The sequence below is a fragment of the Ochotona princeps genome, chromosome 5 (genome assembly GCF_030435755.1).
Source record: "Ochotona princeps isolate mOchPri1 chromosome 5, mOchPri1.hap1, whole genome shotgun sequence".
Lineage (NCBI taxonomy): Eukaryota > Metazoa > Chordata > Mammalia > Lagomorpha > Ochotonidae > Ochotona > Ochotona princeps.
In genome coordinates this window covers 32,325,691-32,346,615 of record NC_080836.1, presented here as the reverse complement: position 1 = coordinate 32,346,615, position 20,925 = coordinate 32,325,691, and the positions used below count along the sequence as shown (strand labels likewise).

Genomic DNA, 20,925 nt, shown 5'->3' with positions numbered 1-20,925 from the left:
GCACCCCATCCCTCATTCCTCCCTCTGTCTATCCATTCATCCTTCCATCCATAAAGATGCACAGATAAATCCTTCAAAGAGAAAGGGGACTTGAGAGAATCTGCGCAGTTTACACAACAAAAATCTCACCTGAAGAATGAACCTGAGCTATCCTTGCCAAGGGAAGAGGAGCTTACATAAAGCAAAAGACCCCAACTACCCCACCGGGCGCCATCAGTGCCAGTAAAGGCGTGGAGGGGGCAGCTCTCGGGGGGGGGGACTGAGGAGAGTGCCCACTCACCTGTGAGATGAGCAGCTGGCAGGCGGCCAGCTCCCGCTCACTGGCGTTCATCTTCCTGTTGGAGTCCATCTGGGCGCTCTCGAGCTGTTTGCTGCGGTTCACCAGGGACTTGACCTCGGACTTCATTTTGCTGATGTACAGACGAGCCATGGTGAACTCCTCCTCAATGACTCCATTCACATCTGCCAACTGAGCACACAAGGAAAGGCACTTGAATGCTGCCTGTGACTAACAGAGGCGCGGGGGTGGGGGAGTGACCAGGGACCCTCAGTGTGTCCTGGGTTTCCTAACCTTACAGCAAGCTGGACACAGTCTCTGAAAAGTGTTGTACACACAACCTCAAGTCCTCTGACACCTCACAGAGAACTTTAAATGCATTCCATATAACCCTCAAATAATCAGATTTTTCATTGTGATTAATTTTTAGGATATGATAGATGACATTAGAAGAAAAAATACAAACAATTTTACAAGCAGCTAACCCCAAAATACACTCCATTCATTGTTTGATGTCTTAACAGCACTGAGGTCCAACATGCCTAAATATGACCCATAAATCCTATTTTAAAAACTCAATTAAAACTTCAATTATGTTCTTAATGTCCTGCTTAATCATATTGAGAAGTAGTCGAATGCTATACAAGCAATAATAGAGCAAAAGACTTTCTACAAATTCCTCAAATAAAAGAAAAATGCAAAGCCCAAGAACATATTGTCCAGGATACAAAGCCCCTCTTGACTCTCCCTGCACAACTTTTCATTATCATCAATCTCTCCTTGCCTTTTCAAAGCTGTCCTTCCAAGCAGTGACCCAGCTCACAGTTTAATATCACATGGAAACAACAGCCTAAACTCACCTTTAGAAGACAGGATTCTGACAGCTAACATCCCTGAATGATCTATACTTGGTTCTCAAAGTTCAGAACTCCACCATAAATAACATTTGAAGCAAATTATTTGCAACACAAATACATCTCCTGAGATGTAAATACAGTTTGGAAGGGCAATGGACCAAAGGAGCCAGTAACTGTAAGTGAGTTATTTAACCACCAGAGGGCAGCCTGGCACTTTCAGAGAAAACGGACTATAGTCCAGACAAGCTTCAATCGGTTCTAAAACGGCGATTCCAAGGATGGTTTTTGACAACCCTCAGTACACTCTAGTTGCTTGCTTGTGTCCTTACTGGAGTCATTAACTCCTTGCATAAACTATGCTTCTCCATAGCATTCACGAATTGAGGACATCAGACCAGATCAGCCCTGATGACATGCAGCAAATACTCAGGCCAGCAGACAGTGCTGAGCGCCCCTAAGAACTCAACAACCGTACCTGCTACTTGACTCCAACGGCACTCAACCCAATGCAGGCCCTGTGTGATCAGCAAGAAAGGCTACGAGGATCAATTCCTGCCTCTAACCTTAATTACAATTCTGGCTAAGCCAGAATTTCCACCTGTCAAGGATGTGCCTGCCAATACCACTCCTCAGGCATCACATGGCTGTCAGAATCCAATCGCACGGTGATTTGGAGGAGGGGTAAGTACCATGCAAGAGTCAAGTTTCGTTTTGTTCTGACTGCTGTGGCCCAGTGTGGAATACAGAGGAAAAGCCGACACAGAAAAAGACAGCAAGGTCCATCTTTTCCATGTGGAACCTATGCCTGGTACAGAAATGCTACTTCTCCTGCAGGAAGGACAAGCTGGCCGCCTTGCCTCCACGGCCATGGCTCTGGAGGTTGGGGAAAGTGAAAACACAGATGTAATCATGGCTTCCTGGGCTTCCTCCCCAGGGATGCCTGTACATTTCTTCCCCCAGGCCAGATACTGACTTGTAAACTCTCCTCCCCTCCTGGAAGGGTTTGAGTCTATACCAAATGGGACAAAAAATAATACCCAAAATAAACGCTTTATAACTGTGAGGTTTCATACCACCGCAGAATTTATCTCTGGTGGTCTCAGTTTAGAAGTTTCCCAATAATCCCTACAACTCTAAAAAAAGAACGATCAGAATCTCCTGCCATAAAGTATTATTCACAGCTCCCCCAGGCTGCGTGCCAATGTCTTCAGCAGTACCAACCAGACTAGGTGACTCAGCGCCAGTGAGTTGTCTGGGAGAAAAGCCTGCCCCCCAACACCCCCCACCGACGATAAAATCATACTGGCAGATGCACCTGTCCTTTTCACCTGCCTCTGTAGAAGTCCTCCCTCCGTATCACCCATGGCTATTGCACATGGAGTGCCTGTGCAAACTACTGTCATTTCTAGGACAAGGAAAAGCAAAACAAGGTGAATGCTCCCGTGCTAAAGCCTGCAAGTCAGAATGGGAGTCAAAGAAGCTGGTGTGACCCAAAAGAAAACGAGGCAGCTGATTCAATTCCCTCTACTTATTTACTCTACTTCAACGCTGACTCAGCTTGGGGCTGGATTCCTGGAAATCTCTGCTTTAAGGGAAGTCCAGTGACACGGGGACAGGGGAGAGGATAGGGACACTCACTCACCAACAGCTCTGCAGACAGCTAGCCCAGACTCTTGTCACAGGCTGGCCTCACTTTGGCAGAACCAAATAGGACCAGCACTCTGGAAATGTTTAACTGGCTTGGGAAAGATTTCTCTGCCTTCTGGCTGGTGACTTCTGACTATTCAGGAGCTGAGGACTGAGGCAGTGAAACTCCAAAAGCCACATTTTCTTTCCTCCTACCCTAGAAGAGTCCTTTCAGGCCACATTGTGTGGGAACGGAAATGGCTTTCAGGACACAAACATAAGATCACTGAATTAGAGATCCCTGCTGCACTCACCTTCTCATGGCAAAAGAATCTATCAACTACTTAGCCACAGCTGATAGGAACGGCACCTGTGCCCATGATGCCAGATCCAAGCAGCACATGCAGAACTCGTGCTATGTCTGATCCAACAACCTTTGAGGTGACCCGGGCTGCTTCTCGTTTCACAAATTAGGAAGATGAAGGCTGGAGGCAAAACCCCCTCCCTTAGCTCTCATTGCCCTACCAATTAAACCTCAGTCATGAGCAAGGGGGGTGGGAAACAGAATGATTAAGAACCTGATGATCTATAAATGAATGCTCTCAATGAAATGAAATAAGGCTTCCAATGCCAGGAATCCAAAAATAATCTCGAAAACAACCAACTGAGTATTTAAAAATAATCTCGATCATACTTCAGAGTCCCAAAGGTGAGGACTTTTTTTTCATTTGAAACACCCAGACACTCTTTGATTTCATTTGCATTTTCATCAGCTCTATTTTAGAACTTAGCATAAAAATACCTCCCTTTAGAGTTAGCAGCAGCAGGCGCCAACCTCCCATAAATCAACCTCGCCTTCCTATCGCTAGGGCCATTTCATCAACCCAGCCTCAGAATTGCATTGCTCAGCGCCAACGTGTGGCTAAGAAAATTAAATCCTCAAATATAAAATCACCAAGCAGCAGCTTACTAGAATTAACCCCATCGAACCTGAGCACTCCATACTGTAATTGGACTCATTCACAAGGATCTGTGAAATACTGTCTCCGTCAGAGAATCCAGAAGAATCCAGAACACCAAGAGGCCCTCATCTCTAAGCCAGCACCTGTCACACCACCCAAAAGGGCTCCTTTAAGTTTTCTTAAAAAGGCCAAAAATGGAAACCCAACCCCTGCAGCCTTTCCAGGGAGTCAGCAACCTGGACTTGCCACCGAGTCTAATGCTGAGCTGCTGGATGCAGCTTCCAGAGGCAAAAGGGTTAAAAAAAAAGTCATTTAGGGACTTGGGATATGGAAATTCAGCAAGGTGACTGGCTGGATGAACCAATGTGCGTTTATCAAGGAGTGCTCTGCACGAGGTACTGTCCTAGTGTAAAGCCAGGTAATCAAAAACAGACAGATGTGATGATAACAACACAATACGGTAATGAAACAGCACAAGGGACCGAGAGCAGACCCCTGCACTTTTCGGGGTGTGTGTGACATATCTGTGTGTGACCCCAACAGTGGTTCTGGCTCCACAAATGGACAATGTCAACATTTCTCTAACAGTTTACTTTAAAATCTATGTAGCTCATGTTACATAAACTAGACCTCACCAAGACAATTTTTTGCTGGTTCATAACAATAGCCTCCATTTTCTCACACTTTTTTTGATTCACTCTTTCCTCCTCTCTTCCTGGCATTCAAGGCAATTTTATAGCACCCCGATTCTCTCCAGCTCTCTCACTTCCTTGCAGTCAAGAGTACCAGTGTACACAAAACCAGGGGACTTGTCATGATTGGTTCAAACCCATTTATTTCCCAGCTTCTCTTGCAGTTCAACGTGCTCATGTGACCCAATTCTGGCCAATCAGTGTAAGAGCATGTCTTCTGGGGACTTCGGGAATACATTTTACTCCCAAATGAAAAGAGCACGGCTTTGCTACCCATCTTACTTGGTTGAGGCTGGATGACAATATGACAGTTGGGGCTGCAGCAGCTATGTTGCTACTGTTTGGCAAAATTCTAAGTACATTAAAAGGATGGCAGAAAGGAAGTACTGAAAAAGCTTGGGTCCCTGACATTTTTGAGCCACTGCACTAAACCAAATTTGCTTTTCAGAGTTATAAAACATTAATAACCCCCTGGAGAATCCTGTTAAAATGCAGTCTCCTCAGTAGGTCTGAGATAGATCCTGACATTCTGTTGCGTCAGAACGCTACTAGACCATAGAGAGCATGCCCGGAGAGCAAGACTTAAAGATTTCTCATTCTGTGAACAAGTAAACATGCTTTCACTTTGTAGGCCCTTGTTAGAAAGCTATCACTTTCTGCTGAAAGCTTTTCTAAACTCACTGGTGAGTTCTAAACAATTGGTGAGAAGATGAAATCCACAGACAAAACTTTTTACTCCTTTGAGTTCTAACAGAAAAGAAACACAATGTTGAAATGTGTTATCCAACCTCAAACATCAGTGACACTGAGTTTGAGGAATAAATCAATTTCCATAAAACAAGCTAAGATCGGAAGACATTCCCTTGATTTGAAAGGTAATTATTTTTCCTCCTCCTCCATCTAATGATAATTCACTTAGCTACTAGGTCAGTTCTTCTCTATTGATTCCTGCACTCCCCAGCATGCGGAAGACACTAAGCACTGGGCACCAGGAGGGCTAAAGTGCAGACCCTACCACTTCACAATCTTATGATGGTGACGGCAAGGAGAGAGGGTAGAGGAAGGGCTGGCTTACAGTCTTCACATCGTTGGTGCCGATAATTCCACCAATTTCCCCCAGATCCTTCAACAGCAAATTCAGGATTTCCGTCGCCCTCTTTTTCTGGTGGTTGCTAAGCTCCTGTAGCTGACTCAGCTCTCGCTGTGTCGTTGTTAACGTAGTCTGAAAAATAAATTTCACCAACACATTAGAAGGGTTGCCCATCCATTTCTCACACATAGCATGACCAAGAACCATAGTGCCGGAGACAGGCACAGGGCGCAGAGGCTAAGATGCCATTTGGTCTACCCATACCCCATCCTAGAGTCCCTTGGTTGGCGTCCCAGCTCCACCCCAGAGTCTAGCTTCCTGCTAATGTGCACCCTGAGAGGCAACAGATGAGGGCTCAAGTGCTTGGGTTCTTGCCATACCTCTGGGACACCTGAATTAAGTGCTTGGCCCAGCCTTGGCTGTTGTGGACAGATAAGGGGTGAATCAGTGGACAGGAGCTCTCTGCCTCTTTATGTCTCAAACCATCCCTCTCTCTTTCTGCCTCTCAAAGAAATAAAATAACAGTTTCATGTAGGATGCGGTTCTTTGATCATTTCTCATGATCTCAACATGAAAGTCCTTTTCTGACAAATGTTGTAGCACAACAATCCTGATGCAAAGTGAAACTTCCTACTCTCCAGTTACATGCTGTTATGCTTTAGTATATGCCCCGCTATCATACAGCAAGCCCGGGACCATGAAATGAGTCCATCAGAGACAAGCCAGACATGGCAAAGGCAAAAAAAAAAAAAAAAAAGACAAGCCAGAGATGGAGCCGGCAGGTTCATCACACTTAATCACATCTTCCTACCTAACACATGTTCTGCTTCAGTGCACTCAGCTTCAGCTCAGGGTCCAGACACATCTCCCTGGACCTCCACTGTTAACAAACCTATTCCCTGAGCCACTTCCAAACTCCCACCTAACTTCCTAACAGGAAATGGAAATGGATTACATATCTCAATAGAATATTAATGAGTTTAGAAAAGAAACTGAAATGCCTTCTAATCCAGGGCTGGTGTTGTGGCACAGCCAAACGCAGCAAACTCATCTCTTTCCTGTCCTTCATACATGTTACCCAAAAGTAAACATTCTTAACTCAACATCAATAGATTAATTACCTTTTAGTGTCTCGGTACTAACTCAGCCCAAAAAGGAAACAGCTCCTCTGCTGCTAAAGCTTTTGACCTTACAGGATCCTTTTTGCAGCTGACTCACTGACATACACTTTAGTGATCTACTAGCTGTATCCAGGAGTGGACATTTGGTGCAGTGGTTAAGATGATGCTGGGCACACCCACATCCCTTTCCAAGGTCCTTTGGTTCAAGTCCTGGTTTGCCTTCCAATCCAGCTTCCCACTTAGGCACGTCATGGAGGGGAGCAGCTGATGGCTCAAGTGCTTGGACCTCTTTATCCCATGTAGAAGACTCAGACTGAGGGCCAGGCTCCTGGCTTCAGTGTAGCCCAGTCCCAGCCGTTTTAAAAAACAGTTCTCTAGGAGCCAGTGTGGTGGTGTAATAGACTCATCTTCCATCTGCTGCTGCTGACACCCCATATAGGTACCTAGGTACCAATTCATGTCCTAGCTGCTCTACTTCTCAATCCAGCTTGCTGCTTAGGAGTGGGAAAGCAACAGAGGATGGTCCAAAGTCTTGGGACCTTGCACCACATCAGAGACCCAGAAAAAGCTCTTGGCTCCAGGCTTTGGACCAGCCCATCTCTGCCCACTGTGGCCGTTTGGAGGTGAGCCAGTGCGTGGAAGATTCTGTTCTCTTTCTCTCTCTCCCTCCGACTTTCCACATAAAATAAATCAATCTTTTAAGAAAAATCCTCTAAACCACTTACCATGTTATGGAAAACATCTCATTTTTGAAAAACAGATCAATAACAACAAGGACTGGTTCAAAAAACCCTGGAGAAAACACTAAGCAGAGAAGAACTAAGTCTCCTGTCCTAAGCACTTCCGGATGGGTTTGTTTTGCCATGATGTTTCGTCTGGCGCTGCCACCTGCTTATGTCATCATGTGTTTAGCGTCCCCAGAAGCAGCAGTCCCTGTCTTGGGAAGCCATTATACAGAAAGCGTCCTCCATACAGCTGAATGCATGAAGTGAGGAGCATTTTCTAGCAGCTCCACAGTTGGCGGATCAGCGCTTCCCTACACCATCTGCTGCCTCTCCTTGCCTGGGAGAACTGGATGTTTTCCACAAAGCAGACTGGGCACAAGCCCATGGTACCAGGCCACTGAGCAGAGGTGCCAAGGGCAGCAGATTACAGCCACTCAGCTTCTCCACCAACCCATTCTCCCCCTCCCCCACCCCACAAGTAGAGAAGGACACAGCCCAGCATTGCCAGCTCCCTGGCCAAATGTTTGCTGGCTCTGCTGCCGCTCACTCCCTGTACCTGGAACAATCTAAAAATAAAGGACACAGGCAGAATGAAGCACTGGCACCAAAAAGGACAGCATCATCCTGAGCTCCTGAAGGCAACTGCCTGGACGGGAAGCTGAGGGGAAGGCGTAGATGCTGTAGGCAGGGTGTAAACAAGAAGAGAGTTTACATCTCCAGGGCTCTGCCATGTTTGCTGGTTAATAAGGACTCTGAGATCCACGGACTGACATTGTTGCAACTTGTCATGTATGCACTGAGTGCTTTATGCACACCAGTCCCCACTGCATGCCAGGAATGCATCATTATGGCCATTTTCCAGTTAAGGGAACGAATGCTTCGCTTAAAATGTCTTTTCTAAAACCTAAGAGTTGTGAAGTGAAGCTTTTCACGATGGTGTTTCTGGTTTCCAATCTTCCCTGTCTTCACTAGTTCTACAAATTACCAGCTCCCTGGACAGAAAAGTGTGTCTCGTAGCTCGGAGATGCATGGACAAAAGTCACTTCCACAAAAATATTTCAATTATTGGAAGAATTTAGGGAGCACACCTGAGTGGAAATATTGAATAACCGTTCAGCCATGTGCTTTCGTAAGCAGTGAGGATCAACAAATGACAGGGCAGGCAAGGAAGTCCCACCCCCCTAAATATAAAAACTCCCACCGTTTTCTGGGCCAGCTCATCTGTCAGCTGCTCATTCGCCCTGGTCTTGTCCTCCACTTCCTGGGACTTCTGGTCATAGTTGACGGCCAGCTCCTCCAGGGCCTGCAGAACTTCCTTCACCTCGTCTTTGGCTGCCTCATTTTCAATCTGCAGACGCGTCAGCTCCTCCTGGATCTTCTCATAGTCTCGTCTTGTGGAAGCTAAAAGCTGGGGAGACAAGAAGGCACAGAACTGGCAGATCTACTGTGCAATACCAGGTGTGCTATCCAAAATAAAGTCATTTGAAAACCAGACACAAGATTAAAAGCTGGAAACGTATGGGATGACAGGAAATAACCCTGCATGGTCCAGACACTAAAGAAAAATACAACATGCAATTATTTCAGAAATCTGCTTATTTCTTTTTATGTTAGACTCAATTCAAAGGATAAATTATACATCAAAAATGACCACAATTTGTAGTTGGCTGGCTATGCCACATGCTTAAACAAAGAACAAGGAACTCTAAGAACTGTAGTAATACTTCGCTTTTTAAAAATACTATCATGATTATGTATTGTGAATGGCTGATTGCAGAGTCAACCAAAATGTCATACGCAAGCACAGTCAGTCACGTTTTCTTCAGCACATCTACTGGGAATGCATTGAAGGATGTACTGCGAACAGTATTCAAAATGATACCTAGGTTTGTGGGTAAATTTCATTCTCTTGCTTCCCATTTATTTTCTAGCTTTCCTATAATGATTAGGCATCACCTGTGTAGCATAGCAATAGAAAAATAGTATGAGAGTTTTAACTCTAACAAAAAGGAAAAGTAGCTTCCAGACAGCTAGACCAATATTGGGGCTACAAGGAGAGAGTGGGAGGTGGAGGGCCAGCAACGCTAAGCAAATGGAAGGCCTCAATTAGAGTTATGGCAGAAGATAATTACACGACCACAGTTCATTGGATTAGAGAGCCATGGATGGCCTCCATTTGGGGAGAGGACTGCGGCAGAGGATAAAGTCACTGTCCTGCAACGAGGAAAAGGAAGGAAGTGGTTCCTGAGGCAGTTGTGTCTATGGGGGCTGGGGACACGAGCCCAAGCTACCTGCTGTGTCACTGCACCATGGGATCCAACCCTTAGCATTTTAACAAGGAAGCAGAAAACACCTTTAAGTACAACAGAGAAAAATACGTGCATGTTACTCAGCAAGGAGATTATTCATCATGTGTGTCTGATGGAGTCCTGCCCATCCTTTGCTTAGACTCTTGTTGGTAAAACATCTGGCAAAACAGGCAATAAAGCCATTTACTGGAGAGTTGAACACCACCAAGAAGACAAGGCCACTTTGCCTCCTTTCTAGTGTCTCCAACCTCTGCTGATGCCTCAGGGGGCCCCTTTCCTCCTTGCTTTCCTCTCCCTAGCACTTCTGTTGTTTTTCTCCCCTGCAGGACAGCAGGAGGACATGGTCTGTAGCCCAGACAGGAGGCAGCTCATTTGCAAAGCTGAAACAGACTGGCGCAGCAGGACCCAGCCGTGCCTGGAATGGAGGGGACCCAGACAAGGTGGCTGCTCTCCCAGAACTCAGCATTACAATCAAGCTCTCATGCAAAAGGCAGACCCTTCATTTCTAAATTCTGTGAACATTTCATTCTGAACAAGCATTCATAGCTTTAAGGAAATCTACCAAGGAATTGGCGCACGATTCAGTGATTTATGCAAAAAAAATTTTTTAAATTAAATTTCTGCACCAAACATCAACAACAAAGAAAGGAACTTGGTATTAAAAAAAGAGAGACGGCATTCTTTACCTCATCCTGGTCCAGCATCTGCTGCTTCAGCTTTTCAGCCAGCTGGCTCTGCTGGTTGATCTCATCATCCTGAAAAGAAACACCGTGTTTAATCTGGGGCCAGGTGTGTCTTCTCTGATACCCTGGTCTCCTGACTGGTGGTCAGACTCAAGGATGCAGGCACCACCTGCTGGTTAAACAGAGAATCACAATGGGCTGGGGCCTTGTGTTCTATCATAACTCTTCACTGACTTTCCACAGCAGATGCAACATCACCCTCTGAGAATCACAGTATCCTGCTCACTCAGCCCAATTCCTGCTCATCTGGTAACCAGGCATCTTAGGCTTGAGGACCTGAAAGAAACTTGGTGCCACACTTCCCACTTTGCCTACCACCTCCCTCCCTCCCCCCCCCCACCCCAGCCTCCATTCAAAGGTAACAATTTAAAAAAAAAAATTGAGTTTGTAACTGTGTGCCTTGTGATAGATTTACATCTCAAATCATATCAAATACCTCAGTGACTAGGAATGTGACCCAGCAGTAGTTGGGGAAGACCAGTATCACCACTTCTACTTGGACTAGGAAAACATTTACTAGAGAATTAATCTTTAGCATGGGAAGACCTCTTAACTGGAAGTTAATTTTCTTATCAGATTTTTTTCAAGCCTCTAGGCAGTTGGGCAGGAAAGGAGCATTAGCAGTTCTGGTTTACACACCCAGCCTAATTTATCAGCTGTCAGAGAAAGGCAGAACAGCGCTTCACTGGCACTTTTCTGCCTGCAGGTGTCGCTGCCACAAAAGCAAGGGGAGCCTGGCGGCCTCTGTGGAGACAGCAGCCACCCCCAGGGCAGGGGAAGCGGCAGACAGCAAGGCCTGAGGGGCAGGAGAAAGTCAACTTTCACCGCTACCTTCTCCTGCTTTCAAGGGAGACTTTTAAAAACACACCCCGAACAAACTGGCAGCCTGACGCTCATGTTGACCTGTCCCTTGGAAAGGGAAGAAAGTCCTATTTGATGACACAGCTGGGGTCTAAACCCCAAGCAAAGTGAGATTCAGTTTTGAGTGGGTCCCCTGTACGTGCATCTGGTCCTACCTAGGTGGTGTGCGTCTTTCTCCTGTAATTAGCAGCCCATTAAACATAAACAAATGTCAGATGAACAAAAACAAAATCAGCCCCGATTTTTACCTTCCCCAGGGGTGAGTTTAAAGGGTTAACTCATGCGTGGGGGTGGCAGGACCCCAGTTTGCCCTGAACCTATTCCGGGATGCATGCAGACACTTGACTGAGGTTAACTCAGGGCTTCCCGCGGAGCAACAAAAGCCTAACATCTTTGGGGTCATTGTGCAGCTCTCCTTCTTGAGGATGAGCCTGGTAGCCTCCAGGCTCTGCTCAAAGAGCTCTTTTCCACTGAACTTTCCGTCACCAGTGTTTCAGCGTTTCTTTCATGGCACGCGCGCGCGCACACACACACACACACAAACACACACACACACACACACCTTCCCCAAACTAGATTTCTGGCATGAGAATCAGGGAAGCTACATCAGCATGAAACTTCCGAAAAGTGGTACTTCTGCAGCTTGGAGACTACTTAGCATGCCGGCTTCCAGGAACAATTCGGTGTTGACGCTGTTTGCCACATACATATTAAACAAGTTAACATAAAAGACCCAAGTGTTGACCACCAGGGAGCCACCCTGCCCTGCCTCTGCCCTGGGACAAATGAACAACTGCTCCGAGTGAAGGAAGTGACAGAGAAGAAGCGGAGCAGTGAGTTTGTTGTTCTACTCCATGCTCATTTCAGAACCAAAAGATGCAATGGTGGGATGCAGGGACTTGCAAGGCACGCAGCAAAAACCAGGGCTGGCCCCACATGGGACATGAATAACAGGGACTGGGTGGGACATGAACCACAGTTGGAGAGACATTGCCCAGACCACACTGGCCCTTTCCTAAGAACCTTCTGCAGGGCAGGGCAGGATCAAGCTGCAGCTCCAATTCTGGGGTTTATGCTTCTCTATCTCTTGGCTCTGCCTTGGGAGACCACCTCTCTGCACATTGCAGCAGAGGCAGCACAGAGGGACAGGGTCAGGCAGAAGGAAACTGTATAGTATTCTTCCCATCACACCTTAACAGATTCACTGGAGATGACCAGTTCCTAATTTAAAGGGCTAAGTACAAAAGAGAATGAGCACAGGACCAGCTCTCCAAAGATACATGAGTTCATTCCAGCTCCGTCACCGCAGGTGGATAAATTCACAAAACCTCCCCAGGGGCTAATGTCTCAGCCACACCCAGACACCCGCAGTCCTATCGCTCAATCACCTATGCAGACCTGTCACTCCAATGCGTGCATTCTCAAGTGTCAGAACACTCCATCCTCAGAAGGGTGCAAACGCTTTCCAGAACCCGAGAGGAAGACACAGAGGAATGCCAGCAGAGACGTCTCAGGCAGCCCACAGGTAGAGTTACACTGAGACGAGGCACCACCTCTGGTGCCTCCTGAGCCTGGGGCTTGGGGCACCAGCTCTTCCCCATATCGCCTGCATCTGTGAAGGACCACAAATGCCAACCGCCAACCTCCTGGCATTTTTGAGGTCTGTGGCATAGGAAAACCAAGGAAGAAAAAGTATCCCAGGTTGACGAGCAGGAGACAGGCTGCAGAGCCAGGCCTCAGGCATGGAGTTTTGCCCTCTTGGAGCTCCAGCCTCATGACTACATTTAGAAACCGGTTTGGAGACAGAGATCATGGCAGGCTTTTGTGCACAGGGATGGAGCACAGAACAGGATCTCCACGTACACTTGGGATGCTCTGTGCTTTGCTAGATTGCACACAGTCTAACATTTTTTACTATCTAAACAACTATGGTTCTTTGGAGCAAACAATTGCATATGCTGTGAGCTTTTATTCGTCATTTAAGATTTCTGTAAAATACGCAGGTAGATATGGAAGGGAAGATCTTATTAAATCTATCTTCAAAGGTGCTAGTGATACCACATCCTATCCCAGAATCAGAAACAGCTAGTGAAGGCAACAGCAGGTGGAGCTTTACCTCAAGGGTTAAGCCTACAAGACGGTGTTAGCATCAACAAGCTGTTTCATTCACCCTAGAGGTGATCCTAAGCTGAGCCACAGCAAAAGAGATCAGACCAGCCTAAAAATACCAGCAACCCTGATGACATGATCTGAATGGATTTAGAATATTCCAAGGGCAATATGCCAAGATCATGCAGAACAGCAATTTAAATTTCCTCTGCCTCTGGGATCCCTAACCTGAGCTTAGAGGGGATGAACGGCAGCGTGCTCTCCAGAGTCTCTTCTCCTCTAGTCCAACTTATGCATTTGCATGGCAACGGGAGTCCCAAAGTCAGTCATAAAATTGGACAGGTGAATTGGCATGTTGCACTTCACTGCACTTGAGGGTCCACCCCTGAATGGAGCTTCACTGATAAAGGGAAGTCTTAAGGCCACATTTCTATGGTTCCTTGTGTCAGGCCCTTAGAGCTACATGATTAAAGTTCAGATGTTCCCTGACCTAGGATCGTCGGACCAAAGAGTGACTTTACAATGATGCAAAAGCAATTCGTGTTTCATAGGAACCATGCTTTGAATTCTGATTTTTCCTGACCCAGTGATAAACAATGCAATGCTTGCGGCTGATGCTGGGCCACAGCAGCTTGCTTGGCCCCAGGTCAGCCATATTATTACCAGGGGACATAACTGAGGACATTCCACAGTGGGCAGTGTTTCTGGGAGGTGACACACATTACATGCATTTCCAACTTGCAATATTTTCAGCACATGATGGGAATATCTGAACTGAACCCCAATGTAAATCAAAGAGTTTCTATATACACACGAATGTTGGGAGTCGCCACACTTGCCCCCATCTGGGGCAACTATCAGAGCTGGTCTAAGAGGTGAAGAAGGCTGAGACCAGAGAAGCAGAGAAGGGAGAGTTGCACAAAGGTCCCATCACTCACTCATGCCTAGGTGTATACATAAATCAGCTCAGTCTGATTCCAAAAGATTCCAAACAAGACCTGCCTGTCTCTCTAGGCACACCCCCAAGTTTCACTTTACGGTTTCCATTCTGCAGCATTCAAGCTCACTGAGTTTCCACAATCAAGAGCAAGGACTGGTGTTCAGGAGGCAGACAGGCACAGAGTTGGGGCTGCGGCCTCTGCTGCCAGGCAGCAACCATCGTCAGACTGTGGATCAAGGTGAGAACTCCCCATCTCCGGCTGCGGACCTTATCGTCCAGCTGCCGGTAGAGACTGGAGATCTCCTCGTCATATTTCTCCTTCTCTTCCATAGAGATGCCTGCGACCACGGGAGTGATGTTGTCCAGGATGGGGGTGTTGTCACACGGCTCCAGGTTCTTCTGGTCCTTAGCACTGATCTGTTCGTCCTCAGGCACAGCTTCGCCTGCAAAACACAGACCAGGGATGTCTGGGGATTAAACAGGAATTGAGCCAGCGACACGGACCCAGCCCCCAAAGACTTCCAAACAATGACCACTCCCGTTGCAAAACACAGAGGACACAGCAAGCTCTGCTGTCGACAGTTGCAGCTGGCATTCTTTCATTGGGGAGGAAGGACGCAGCAAACTGACTCACGGCAGATAAATCAGTGGTAGCAGAATTTACATCACCTCCTCCCTTGCGATCCACCACCAAGTGCAGCGGCTTCTCGTTAATCCAGCTTGCATCAAGACCCCCCATTTAGCACACACACTTAGCTTTTGTGGAGGAATGTGCTGGGGCTTTATTAAAATCACCTTCTTCTCTCCAGCGTTTGATCTCTGAAGCTTCCTAATTACCAATTAATTATGTTACTGTTTCCTCACTAGGCTGTTGAGTCAAGGGGCACGCGAACCATTGCTTAAAACAACACTGTATGCATCCCTCTAAACTAGGTAAGCAATGTTAAAAATAAAATAAAAACACTAGAGTTCTAACCCTCGAAGCCCAGGGGGGTTTGCATCTGAGAGAGAAAGTCAGGGTAGGACTGGACCCAGAGGCTGACTAGCACAGCACACACACACACACAGCACTACCACTCTCTCCCCCAGGTAGTCAGAATTAATTGGCTCTGCTGGGAAGTTCAAATAGAATAATTTCCTGTGATGTCAGCTAGTTCCCGAGAAAAGAAACAGCAGCTAAGCCAGAATTTCATCCCCACGTGTGACACTCTAGTTCTCAGTTCACACAGTAAAAATTTGCTAGGGCTTCCAAAGGAGGAACTACCAAACATGACCATGTAAATAAAGGACCCAGGGGCAAACTCCAAGCTACACTGACCAATCACTATCCCAACACAAAAACCACCTTACAAAAACAGAGCACATAGAAAGGAGTCCACAAAAACCGTAGGGCTCAAAATTTGAGTCTCTCGGGCCCAGTGTGATAGCCTAGTGGCTAAAGTCCTCGCCTTGCACGCACCAGGAGCCCATGGGCTCCTGGTGCTAATCCCAGCAGCCCCGCTTCCCATCCACCTCCCTGCTTATGGCCTGGGAAAGCAGTTAAGGACAGCCCAAAGCCTTGGGACCCTGCACCTGCATGGGAGACCCGGAAGAGGTTCCTGGCTTTTGGCTGCAGATTGGCTCAGCTCTGGCGGTTGCAGCCACCTGGGGAGTGAATCAACGGCCAGAAGATCTTCCTCTTTATATATATGACTTTCCAATAAACAGAAAATAAATCTGAAAAAAAATTTTTGAGTCTCTCAAATAGTTTCTTGGAAAGCAAACTAAAACCACTCTTCCCCATCACAATGTTTACTGTCACCTTCACATTCCTTCCTCTAGGCACTTAGTGCTTGCCACATTCAGTTCTCAGCCTGTCAGATGCACTTTGTGAACATTCCCCAGGAATACTATCCTGAGCCAATGGTATATGCAAATCACAACTCAAGGACCCCTGTAAACACTCCACATAATATAAACCTGGCACTCTGGGATGGCTTAGCTTTGCTGCTTCTAACTCCATTTCTTCGCTTAAAGAATCAAAACATGGCATGGCCAGCCTCCACGTCATGTAAAAGTAACAACCAAAGGTTTTTGCATTTACATCACAGTTCTGTGTGAAGCAGCAACCTGAGGCAAAACTTTAGAACGAACTGTTCCTTTGTGGAATACAAAACTGGGTAGCTCTTTCTCCTCCTCTAACCAGATCACATCACACCTCAGCCTTGTTCTAAAACGACTGACCTGAAACAAAACCAGAATTTCAGAGTAGCTTTTGAATGGAACCTGAGCCAAATCAATATTTCATTCAGTTCCAACTCCTGGCTTCAAGCATCCATCAACAATGTTAGCATGAGGGCTGGATTTCATCCAATCAGAGCATCCAGCTCTCTGCAGCCTGCTAAATCCAGGCACTATGGAGGTAGTACCATGTTCCTTTTTTTGCTGTCCTCATAAAAAGTTTAGAGTGAAAGTTACAGAGATGTTCTGACCACACCAATAATTCAGGACATACTCTCAACATAAACAACTCAACCAACCCTCAGCATCCCCTGACACTTTCACATCCCTCTTCCCTCCTAACTCTATTCTTGCCTGAGAGAAGTCCACTGAGGCTTTGGTAACTGTCCTCCCTCCCCTGGGCTCATGACTGCTGTTCTGACTTCCCACTCTAGCTCCTGTGTTTGGGAGCAGGGCAGTCTGATGTGACATGACTCATGGAAAAATGAGATTCAAACATAAGCTCATGTTGGTGCCTCCCTCAAATGGAAACCCACACATAGTTTTTTTCATAATACCCACTTTTTTATAGTCTTTGAAGATTGCCCTATAAGCGAACTTCAGTATTTTTACATGAAAATTAAATCTGTTAAAAATTAAACGTGCATTTGAAAGGTAGTCAGAGAGAGAGAAAGACCATCACCCATCCACTGGCTCACTCCCCACATTTCCACAACAGCCAGGTGGGCCAGGTCCAGAATTCAGCCCAGGTCTCCCACACAGGTGGCAGAGACCCCAGTACTGAGCCATCACCTGCTGTTTAGGAAGTGGAGCCAGTACCTAAAGCCAGGACTCTGACGTGAGTTGCGGAAGTCCCATATGGTATCACAATCTTCAGGCCAAACACCTTCTCCTAAACTTACATTTTACTTCCATTTTTCCAAGAATGCTGTGAAATGCCATCATGCAATGAAGGTGAAATTCTAAACCAAACAGACCAAAAACCAGCCAGAATGTGTCTGTCATATGCACCGATCATATGAAAGAGGGAAGACACTAAAAAATGTAGAAGAAACTCTGTATTCTTTGATTCCAAATGGCCAGAGACCAGGATGCCATGAGGCTGGGGCAAGAGGAGGAGCTGCCCAGTGTGTGTTTTCAATCCACCTGGGTGGGAGAAGTCAGAGGCAAGAGCCTATAACCTTAGCAAGCAAGTGACTGTGCCAATCAAAGTCACAGGTCTGACTCCTCTAGGCTGTCCCCTTCTCCCCCTGAGGGAGGACAGCGTTGCCAAGAAGAGGGGCTGCCCCAGATTCCAGAGGTCCAACCAGCTAGCATCCTCAGCTGACTCACTGGCACCCTGGTGCTAGAGCAAGAACTAATGCTACATCCGCCTTCTGTGACAGACCTCCTTCAGACAAACACTTTTCTTGCTCCCTTCTTGCTTTGTCTTGTGTAAAAACACAGGACAGAAACACACCTGGATTGCAGGAAAATGCACAGGAGGTGTTATTCTTCAAAGTCCACCAGCTATTCCATACTTTTCCTGACAAAACACACATTTTTTAGGCTGGTCAGATATTTTAACTTCTGATAGTCATATTTTTCAGGGTTTTAAAATAAACTTTGTGCGGCCCGGCACAGTAGCCTAGCAGCTAAAGTCCTTGCCTTGAATGCGCCGGGATCCCATATGGGTGTCAGTTCTAATTCCAGCAGCCCCACTTCCCATCCACCTCCCTGCTTGTGGCCTGGGAAAGCAGTCAAGGACAGCCCAAAGCCTTGGGACCCTGCACCCGCGTGGGAGACCCAGAAGAGCTCCTGGCTCCTGGCTTCGGATTGGCTCAGCTCCAGCCGTTGTGGTCACTTGGGGAGTGAATCAATGGACAGAAGATCTTCCTCTCTCTGTCCTCCTCTCCGTATATCTAATTTTCCAATAAAAATTAAATAAATCTTTAAAAAAATAGCCTTTGTGGCTGGAGCTCAATTCCCAAAGTATAACAATGTAGCTATGTAAGTCCCTTTCAGTTTATTATTATTATTAAAACAATATTTGCCACCTATAGCAGACTTCCTGATTTCTCTGCAACAATTCCCTGAAGCCGAGCACCAACATGTCCCTCACTAGGCAACATCTACACAGCAAGATTCTCCCAGTTTGTACTGTAAAGGTCAAGCAGTCAAGACTACTCTGCAACAGCCGTTCAGAGGGAGAACAACAATGCGGAACCTGCCCTAACAAAAGCACCGCAGCGCCTGCCCAGGGAGGAACTGAGAGCCCGCTGCTCTCAAAGGGAAGAGAAAATGACTTCCAGAAGTGCTCTTGGAGCCTACTCCGGCCCCCTCCCAGAGCCAGGTGGGGACTTTAAATGCCCAGCACTCTGCAAGACCTGACACCAGACAATCTGTCTCCATGGCAATTTTCCCACTTTCCCCTCCTGGGATATTCCAGGCACAGAGGTGGTCTGGATCCCTGGAGAAGCCTCCTCCAGGTGAAGATGGGAAAATGGAGACAGGGAGGACAGCCGGAAAAATGAACCCCGGTTGCCGATCACCCTGAGAGCGCCATGCGCACGGGAGGAGGAGGACTACAGGTTGAGCGTTTGCACCTGTTTTCATTCCCTTTCGCTTTAAAGGCAGACTGCTCCTAGCCTAGCCCTTCAGCCCTTGAGGCTCGCACCCGCACCAACAGGGAGAGCGCCTGTAACATGCAAAGCATTGATTTTCCAGACTGGGAGGCTCTCCCCCAGCCAGCCAACTTCCCCCTTCTTTAAAAAAGCATCCTGGCATTTACCACTGTCAGATGTAATTACCTTTAAGAACTAAAAAGATTTGCGTTTACATGGGCACATTCACTCAGCTCCTACGTAGGCCCTTGTAGAACGTTGTAATTATAAAAGGCAAACCCCCCAGAGAGCAGAAATGCCATTTCTATCAAAACCAGAAATCCATCCACTGCAGCAGACAGCAATGACAGACGATCAAAAAAATTCTCATTAGGTCTATTAGTTAAAAATTCTAAAATAAGGAGTTTTTTTAAAAAAAAAAAAGAAAAGAAAACCATCAGACTGCCAGTAATTCATTAAAATTTCACACATGAAATAGCAACAAGCTAGTTATCCTGTTCCTAAGTTGAGTCCCCGCAGGCTCGGGAGAACACAGAAAGGTAATTGCATTCTCTCAGGCGCTGCGGGGCACAGATTTGCTGGTCACTCACAGCATCCACCAGGAACCACAGCCGATCTGCCAAATGAGGGGCCTGCTCTTAATACCAATTAAACAGGCCTGGTGGCAGACCTAAAGGCAGTCAATTTCTCTGTCAAAGAAACCAAAAGGAAATCTTTAAATTACCAGATGGGTAAGAGCAGCTGGCTACAAGATGTCATTATATAAATGGAAAGTCACAAAAATAATCTTTTATGAGATTATTTTGCATGCAAATACCAGCTTTTGCCCTAGTTCCTAAAAATACTGTAAGCAGCTTTAAGAAAAGTTCTTTAATCCCTTGGAGAATAATATTCTAATAAGCTCATCACCAGGACCCTGCCTCCGCCGCATGCCTCCTCATTCTCCTGGTCGTCAGTATTTCTGCTACGGTTTGTCTGTGCTCAGAGAAAATGGAAGCTGGCCACACAAATCAGATTTCCCAAAGCCAGCGCTAATTTCTGAGAGTCCGCTGTAATCAAGATCCTGGGAGGGGCCTGGCATCGACCCATTTCAGGCCAAAAGAGCAAACTGCACTCCAAGCCCCGCACCACCAAGCCCCAGATGACATAGAGGCTTGAGAACTGGCAGCTCTTTATCTGCAGAACCAGATCTTCCCTCGCATGGCTTTAGCAGACGCAGTCTACACACATCCACTTGGTTATTTCATCTTGTGTTTAATCACTGAAGAGATTCTATGGGTACCACCAGATTGCCAGGTCTTCCTTTTCTGATTTACACATATACAAATAATCATTTTCTTACGCTAAACCCAAGAACCTGGGCAGAGCTCCTTGTCAAGTCTGACATCCTGACCCCAGCCTTCAGCTTGTTGTGGGGTGCCAACGAGATCACACCAGACATGTCTAAGGTTTCTTAAGGAGTCTTTATTAATCAAGCTTGGTGACAATAGAGCACAATAGCAAATCACAAGTCCATACAGCAATCCACCTAATAATAATCCACCCAATCATAATCCAACAAATCATAATCCCAAAAGAAACAAATGGTCATCATCCTTAAGTCCATCCATTAAGCTGAAGACTTATGTCCCAGCTTCCCCAACAAAATAAGCTATCCTAAGAGACATGCAATGAATAACCTGGACACATTTACAAAGCTGCGGACATTCACCTTTCCCTGGCTTCTCTGCCCACATTGCATTACTCTAGGCCTCACCTCTCCTGGAACTCCTGACAGCGCAAAAAGCAGA

The 20,925-nt window shown here is 46.5% G+C and overlaps 1 protein-coding gene across 1 annotated transcript in view; it reads right to left on the bottom strand.

The window, feature by feature from the left end:
• The window catches only part of KIF5C (kinesin family member 5C), a 133,741-nt gene that overhangs the window by 18,138 nt on the left and 94,678 nt on the right, over positions 1-20,925 (bottom strand). Inside the window, exons 12-16 of the mRNA XM_058664200.1 lie at positions 14,580-14,755; positions 10,346-10,414; positions 8,552-8,758; positions 5,490-5,636; positions 281-469 (exon numbers count right to left, since the gene is read on the bottom strand). Of these exons, the coding sequence (XP_058520183.1) occupies positions 281-469; positions 5,490-5,636; positions 8,552-8,758; positions 10,346-10,414; positions 14,580-14,755 (788 nt within the window). The remainder of the gene's footprint in view (positions 1-280; positions 470-5,489; positions 5,637-8,551; positions 8,759-10,345; positions 10,415-14,579; positions 14,756-20,925) is intronic.